Source organism: Gavialis gangeticus, unplaced genomic scaffold (genome assembly GCF_001723915.1).
Source record: "Gavialis gangeticus isolate Ggan-Ray unplaced genomic scaffold, GavGan_comp1, whole genome shotgun sequence".
NCBI lineage: Eukaryota > Metazoa > Chordata > Crocodylia > Gavialidae > Gavialis > Gavialis gangeticus.
Genome location: NW_017728980.1, coordinates 13,638,183 through 13,646,517, shown reverse-complemented (window position 1 = coordinate 13,646,517; position 8,335 = coordinate 13,638,183). Strand labels below are relative to the sequence as shown.

The window sequence follows — 8,335 nt, the reverse complement described above, 5'->3', positions numbered from 1 at the left end:
GGGGGGGGGGGGGGGGGGGGGGGGTGGAAAGATGGGGGAGGAAGGGGGGAATGATTCACCAAAACTACAGACACAAGAAACAAAGAAGCTTCGTCTTACCTGAAACAGCAAATCGCTTGGCTTTTAACATGCTAAGCATAAGCTGAGCTTCTGAACTCTGGTGCAGTGGCTTAAAGCTGGTAATGTTTTCATTAATGAAGTTACACCAGTATAAAGGAAATCAGATTTTCACTGAAACTGTTTTGCTTTTTACCATACAATCTTCTCTGCTAAAGGCCAGCTAGATTTCTTTCAAAGATTTACCAAAGCAAATATTCGGCATATTTTCAAGGGGGGAAAATTAACTCCTAAATTATGGAAAACAGTTTGACTTAGTTGTAGCTTTTCCTCAAAGAACAGACGCTACAGCATAAGTGATCCTGAGGCTTGGATTTCTCTTGAAAAACCAAACTAAGTTGCAACAACAAACTGCAGAAAGAAATATTTAATGTTAAAATGGACTCTTGCTTACCGAAAATTTCTCCATTTTTGGCATATTCTGTCACAAGGTACAACATGCTTTTGGTCTCCATCACCTGTTGATGGAGAAATTGCACGTTAGTTTAGTTGGGGGAAGGGGAAAAGCGACATAACCACAGATTTTCCAGCCCTTCTCCCCTAATGGAAGTCACTCCGGGGCTCAAAACTACCAACGTTTGCATGAGGTCATAGTTTTACTCGGTGTACTAGCCCCAATGACTTCACTAGACCTCCTCGCATGCCGAAGTTCGGCCTTGCTACGTCATCACCTGACCCCCCCACCCCTGCTGTCTTTCCTGCTTGGTGCACGGGGCTGGACCCATTGATCTTCCAAGGTCCCTTCCGGCCTTACAATCTATGACTCTAAAGGAGATGGGCTCGATTCTTGGCCACACATAGGAAGAAACGATATCGCCATATCCCAACTGAAATTCTCGTCCTGACAGCTGCTGCTACTTACGTCACTGGGTTTGAGTGACTGCCTTACCAAATTCTTCTTCTGACTTATTTATTGAAGTAGGGTTAGCGTCTGGGGACCGGAAAGGGGCCTGGAGCCCCTGCTGCCCTTACTCATCACAGGAGGAAAAAACAATACAATTAAGTGTGCTCATCATCCCAAATTGGCCAAATTTCACCAAACACTACAGGCCATACGATCCCACGCCTACCATAATGCAGTACAGGACAGTTGCACCCCCAAATCTTTCAATTCTGTACGTAATTTCTCTCTTCAGAGATCGACAATCCTGCTGCTACTCGACCAGGCAGTTCTACAAAAACAGCCTGCCCTCTGTTCCAAAATACTGTGAAAATAAAATCACTACATTTCCAACTTTCATGTAAAAGTACTGCACTGCATGTCCTGATCATGAGATAAGAATCAAGACACTGGCTTCCCATGCTATCTACCCTGGAAGGGACAACTACCTCCATTACCCTGCAGTTTTCTTCCTAAGTGACACCCCCAGCCCACTCTTTTCAAACACTCCCTCGGGACTCATTTCATAAGCAGCAGGATCAAAGAGACTGAAAACCTGTGTTTTCAAATAAAAATAGTCATTTAGGATTTTCCCTCCAGCAAATTATAACAATTTGAATGTCAGTCACATTTTGGACCTAAACTATTTGAATGACCCAAGCATGGCAACTTGTTAAACACACAGATCAACTGAAAAACTTGTGGGTAAGCCTCCTTTCATTTTGAATTTCCTGTCTTTTATTTATTTACCACCTTGAAAACTATGGCACTAGTTTCTTGTAAAATAACTGTTTTTAGGGAAATGTATTTAAAAAGCCCAAAGGAAACCAACTTTTAACAGAGAGTTATAAAAACATGCAATCCCCAGGAGAGCAGCAGACAGCACACAATGGCTGATCCTCAGACAGTCCTACCCTGGCTGCATTCTCATTTAATTTAAGGCTCGGTGCGCATGATGACTGCAAATATTCTGGGCTGAAATACAAGCTGGCTTTGAGAGGCAGTACCTGGAGGCAGAGGACATCAATATTCTCTGCATTATGAATACAAGAGTCCAGACCTAATCGAGCCCTCTGATGCAGGTCAGCCCCTTTTTTCCCCAGTACCGAGTCAAAAATGTCCTGACCCTGGAAAGACAGTCAAGACTCCTCCTGTGCATAGAGTTAAGTGATGGGAACATTACAGACAGACTAGAAAGCCCCAATGTGGGAGATGCCTTTTTTTTTTTTTTAAATCTACTCTAGTGAGTGTTCCTTTGATGTGCCCATCCCTGTAATATTCAAGGGGTAAAAACAATAAACATCACATGTCTTGACCTGCCTCTACTTACTTCCACTCCTGAATTGTTCTTGCCTCCTCTTAAATTTTGTTTGTCATCCGCTTAAGAAAGATCACAGTCAATCTTACTTAAGGGAGTTAACAATTCTGTCCTTAACATTTGCCTCTACTCTATGAATCACCAGTTGATTTATAAGGAAGTGCTAGACTCTTTTCCTGTAACATGAAATTAAAGCTGAACACGACTTTGCTAAATCAAGCCCTTTGTCTTTAAGGAGTGGAATAATCCTGTCACTGCAAGTCTGATCTTTACAGGAGTGAGCTCACTGCCAGGGGAGGGGTGTAGGATCAGAGCCCCTCCACCCTGGTTTGAATGCAAAGGGGTTTTCTCGCCTTTGTATTCTTTTATTGCAGCACCTAGAATGCTTGGAATTAAATGCTCCCTGCATTTCTAATCCAAATGAGATTTTCATTCTTCTTTAGAATAAGGAAATACTGTGCATAGAAGCCCTCCTGACATACTTCATAGACAAAGCACAACTTTTAGCCAACTTTTGGGAGAAGAGTGTGAGAAGAGACACAAGAAAGTCACAGGATTGCCCTGGGCACATACAGGACAGGCTGTCAGGGGCTAGAGTGAAAATGCCCTACAAGCTACGCCTGACCTTGAAGTTCTTTAATAAGAGCCAAAAATTAGCAGTGTATGGGCTGAATGGCGCTTTGCTCCTTATGAAGGATGCCAGTGGCCACAACCATGATGCTCTGCACACTCAGCCCAGCACTCACAGACCTGCAGTGATCGATGCATCCATTCCTGCCCAAAAATGTTGTTGCCCAAAGCCAACTTTCAGCAACGACAGTTTTCAGAGGGCATTTGGCCAGGAAGGGGGAGTACCCAATCCCAAGTTAAAGAATAATATTTAGCAAATGCAACTCAAGAATTTGCTATTCATAACTAGAATGACAAATAAGGCTATTCTCCAAAGAGATCCAATTTCTCTGGGTCCTGGTCTTTTGGTTGTCTTGAGGACTGCAGAAACCACGAAGGAATCTGGCGTTGTGTGGGTGTAAACGGCTCCACGCTCTTGGACTATGGGATTGATTCTTCTATTTTGTTCTTTTCGTGGCTGCTAGCAAAACTGCTGACGTCAGCCACCAAATCTGAGGCTGCTTCTAGGATGTCCTCTTTAATTGGCAATGTTATTCTTGCAGGACTGGAGGAATGCAGTACATAGAAGAAAAAAAACTCTCTCACGGGCTTTTTTTTCATTTCAGAGATTTCAACAGGCTTCTGCTCTCCAAGACAGCAGCTCCTGGAAAACTCTGAAGGCATAAGAAGTCAGAGTACAGGAACCAGCTAGGCTGCTTCAGCAGGCCAAAGGCAGTGACAAGCCTTTTGAAGAAGAATGATGTTTAAGAGTCTCAAGATCTTCCCGTTCCTCTTCTCCCCTGGTTCAGTTTTCCTTTGAAATGCATGCAAAATAAATAGCGCAACCTGCGTTTTCTTGAGTAGCAATAGGGGAAGCAACTGCTGGATGTCCCAACGGACAGCTCCAGTACGTCCAGTAGGGTCAAGGTGGACATCGTAAGGATAAGGCTGGTTCTGGTAAGGTTGGCTAAGCCACTGCCAAGCCTGAGGCATGGGAGTCAGAGTTATGAAGCAGGCAGTCTTGGTTGACTCAGAACCACCCTCCCGTGACGTGTGTGACTGGAGGGAAGGTTTCTTGTTAGATGTCAAAAAAAGAAAGCCAGAGCCGAGGTAACAGGTAGGATACAAGAAGTAACCTTCTTCCAACCTGGAAGTAGCATAGTGCCTTAGCACAGTATCGCTGGTGCCAAGGGCAGTGATGGAGACATAGCAAACTCTCTTAACATCAGCTTACTTGGAACCATTAAGGTTTTCATTGTCAGGACTGATCACACTATCTGTTTGGGTGCTAATGCCAATGGTCACAAGTATTAACAGATGTTGGCACCTTACTCTGCCGGCATCACTTGTGCCTATTAGCAAGCAGGCTTAGTACTCTGTTCCTAAGAAAAGTGCAAGTTGTTGAGTTTCTTCTTGAGCAAAGAGGCAGATCAGTGCTGGGGGCTGTGTCTAGTTTGGTGCTCAGGTTTCCCGAGGCTTGGTGTGACAGGAGTACCAGTTCTTGGTGTCATGGTGGTAAAGTCAGTATCAAAAGTAGCTTTTGATGGTCCCCAATTCTTGCCTGATAGTACCACGTCAGGCACTGCCTGCCTGCTCCCTAAGGCACTGGGACCTGGAAAGCTGAGGAGCAAGGTTGTTCAGCAACCTTCAGCCCAAGTTCCCGAACTTCCCATCCTAGCTGAAAAGGGAGGTTGGCACACGGCTCTCCTGAAGACAAAAAAAATACCAGCAGCTGTAACTTTCTCTATGCAACAAACATGTCTCAGGATGGATCAGATTTGAATACTCTAAACCTGCTGTTTTAACCTATGTTTGTGCTGCAAAGAGCCTCAGAAAAAAAAACCAAAGTTTAAAATTGTGAAATTTTGGGGGCAAAAATATAGAAAAATGGAAAAGGATGGCTACAGCCACTCTGCTCCCTTTCTTTCTTTTTTTTACGTGCCTTTTGATAGGGGACACAGGGATGCTACAATGCAAATATTTCGATCTTGTACGCCAGGAGCACGAGCATCCGGAGGAGGATGAACTTGGATGGAATGCAAACTATATATAAAGGTGCCTTAATGCCACTGTTTACACCTGATGCTCATACACCCTTGTCATAAAGTACCTGCAGAGCCACTTGCACTATATTCTACTCTGTACCTAAAGTCAGAGCAGATGCACACAGAATGGCAAAGCAGTTACCAGATACTCGCCCTTTGACCAAGTACTACACTGTGCTTTTACAATCTCCCTGTGTTAGCTGCTGCATGCAACTATAGGGAGCTAGAAGCAGCATAAAGAAGCCATGCCTCCAGGTGGGGTGCAATTTAATACTGGTACTTATCAAGAGTATACACCACATTTCTTCAGAGCACTCTTTTCTTCAGCTTATTTGCCGCAAGTTCCTCCCTCTCTCTTTCCCACTTAATGAATTCTCCTCACTGCACACATGGAGAGCTCAGAAATGTTATTAGATTTAAGAGCCAGGGGACAACTAACAAACCAAAGGCCTACAGGAAGATGGAGCTCCTTTATCCAGGGGAGAATGTCCACGTGAAAAGCCAATTATATGTAACACACAGATGATGAAAGAGAGGGTGCCGGGATTCCTACGACTAGTACTCCAAACACTTCTTGGAAGACTCAACCTTCAAATCAGTCTCCTGCTAGCAGACAACCATCTAGTAATCTATGGACCCAATCTACTCTGTCTTCTCTCATTCTCAGAGACTCTCTCAACTTGTGGGCTTCTGTGGGGATGGATTTCTCTACTACTCTCTCTGCCCATGCTTTGATTTTTAGTAGTCCACCTCCCCCGTGACTAAATCCAGGCAACTTCTACTGCTGCTCAGAGAAGAAAGACATGAGAATACCTATTGGGGAAGTTGCCCTTACAAGTCACTAGTCATTTGGGATCGATTCTGATCCAGAAATAGGGGGAAATAACCAACAAATCTAACTAGTCCCTAAAGACGAAATGCTGCATGCCTTGAAATTCTTGCCACATCAGACTGGGTGCCAATGACATGCTGACACCTGAAACACACTCAGGAGTATCTCTAACCTTGATTACAATGGGTAAGCGTGTTTGCTCAAGAACAAAGCAAGACATTTTGAAACCGAATGCCCCTTCTCACCTTTTCATGCCAAGGTCTGTTAGATTATCTAGACGTTGTCAGATGACTGAAAGGCAGATTCACCTTTATGTCTGAAATTATCTGATTTTCTGTGGTTTAGCAAGCCCTACGCATCTGCTAACAGTAGTTAACAGATATAAAGTTGCAAGACAGAATGACACCAACAGGTATCTGAACAACTTCTGCAGACAGGCTAAAGGCTTTGAGACTCACTGTGGATATCCAAGTGTCTGGATAGGACTTTGAAAGATGAAGATTTAAATCACTGTCATCCTACCTGGTGTAATTAGTTATACCAGTGGAGAGTGGGAGTAAAAGGCTACCAGACAGGAATGGCAGCATCTTCCACCCACTTTATGATGATGTGACTTTACCAAGTACAAGACAAGTAACTGGGATCCTGCTGTTTAGGGGCACTGGATGGTTCAGTAGAGGTGGTTATAAAACTTTCCTCTGCTAATGGCCAGTGTGGTTTGAGGGTTGTTATCTGTTGGCAACTCAGTACTTTATACTACAGAAGACTGGTGGTCTCAGTCTAGATCTCAGTGGGCAAGAGCTTCTACCACCACCACCACAACATTCAACATCACTGCAGGTAGTTTCAGCAAAACAAGCCAAGAACTTAATGAAGCCATGGAAAGTGGCCTCTGAACTCAGCGTGTGCACAGCAGCAATGCCATGGGTTCAGTTCCTGATGATAACGTAGCTGCTCTACAAAGCTGCAGGAGGTTTCAGTCACCAGGTATCGCAGTCTCTTATCTTTCATTATCACTAAATTACATCTTAACTTTTTCAAAAGAAGAATGCAGGCATCTTCGGGGTTCTGCAGCACAGAGGCCAAATGTGGTCGAGAAGCTGCATATGCAACAGTGATTGCAGAATGACTAAAGAAAACCATAGCCACAGAAACTCACCCAGCTAAAAGCTGAATGCGCATTATGAAAAAGCAGCCCCCAAATACATTGCTGACATACAGGACTGGACACCGATAAAGCCTTTGCACAAAAACACATGGAGGAAGAGAGGAGAAGGACAGCAGCAGGTAACTGTACCTGATAGAGCTTTATAATGTGGGGGTGGTCGAGCATTTTCATTATCTGCACTTCTCGATAGATTTTCTCCAGATTAACGGCATCCAGCTGGGATTTGTCAATGATTTTTATTGCCACCTGAAGCCAAGGGAAAAAAAAAAAATAGGCTGTAATTTTTTTTTTTTAAATCAACTTTCTCGCTACTGGTTTACTTCACATTTGAAACAGAGCACCACAATTTCTAGCTCATGGCAGGTTGTTCTGTTATTGCAGAAATACTAAGGTACAGCAAATGTGTGTGTTAAACAAAATGTTAATAAAAGGAAGGAAAATAAAAGAATGCTCCTGGCAACCCAGAAGCACTGATGTCACACAAGATCTCTGAATCTGCTCCCTGTTCCTACCAATTAGGGACAGGTTTTCAAAGGTCAATGTCAGTGGGTCTTAGGAGCTTACCAGACAGCTGCTTTAAAAAAAAAAAATTCACGAGGCACCTCTCTGCATCAGTATCTGCCCAAAGACCACTCTGAATATAATTTGTGAATGGATATTGCTATATTAAAAATAAAAAGCTGATATCTGCATTTCAGAAATGGTTATTGAGCACATGCAGCAACTTCTTCCTGCCGTTTCATGGGTCATGCCACGAGAGCTTGCATTTTGACACGTGCAAGAAAAGTCCCCGTGAAAATGTTTGGCACAAAAAACAGTGAGAAAGTTTATTTCTACGCAACCCAGGAGTTTCAGGTAATCACTGCTGGTCAGAGGCTGAACATAGCCTTTCTGTATTTATTTACAACAGCAGAGGTACGTATTTATACACTTCAACAACATAGGAAAAGGGCACTTCCAAAAGGAGAGGCTGGGGTCTTTCAGCCAACCAGAAATGGCCTCATCAAGGTTTCTCTCTTGTGGTCCACTTTTATAGCTTCTTTCAACAAGACTAGAATCATTTTGATTGAGAATGGGCCATAAGAACAATTATAAGTGGTTTACTTTGAGTCAGACTGTCAGATAGTACAGGTTCCTGGAGATTTTATAAGACCTCCTATTAATGAGACTATTAAAGTGATTTTTAAACAAATCGGGGGGGAGGAGTGGCACTCTACATCAAGGAGGACTACACATCCTCGCTGATTAGTAAGGAGTCAGGGGAGAAGCACTCTGAGGTGCTTTGGGTTAGGGTTCAAGGCAGAAGAGGGGAAAGGGACCTATTGGTGGGAGTCTACTATAGACCCCCTACCCAAGCAGAGGAGCT

General features: G+C 43.6%; 1 protein-coding gene across 1 annotated transcript in view; it reads right to left on the bottom strand.

The window, feature by feature from the left end:
* The window catches only part of SIK2 (salt inducible kinase 2), a 109,487-nt gene that overhangs the window by 86,112 nt on the left and 15,040 nt on the right, over window positions 1–8,335 (bottom strand). The window contains exons 2-3 of the mRNA XM_019510443.1: window positions 7,099–7,215; window positions 512–575 (exon numbers count right to left, since the gene is read on the bottom strand). Of these exons, the coding sequence (XP_019365988.1) occupies window positions 512–575; window positions 7,099–7,215 (181 nt within the window). The remainder of the gene's footprint in view (window positions 1–511; window positions 576–7,098; window positions 7,216–8,335) is intronic.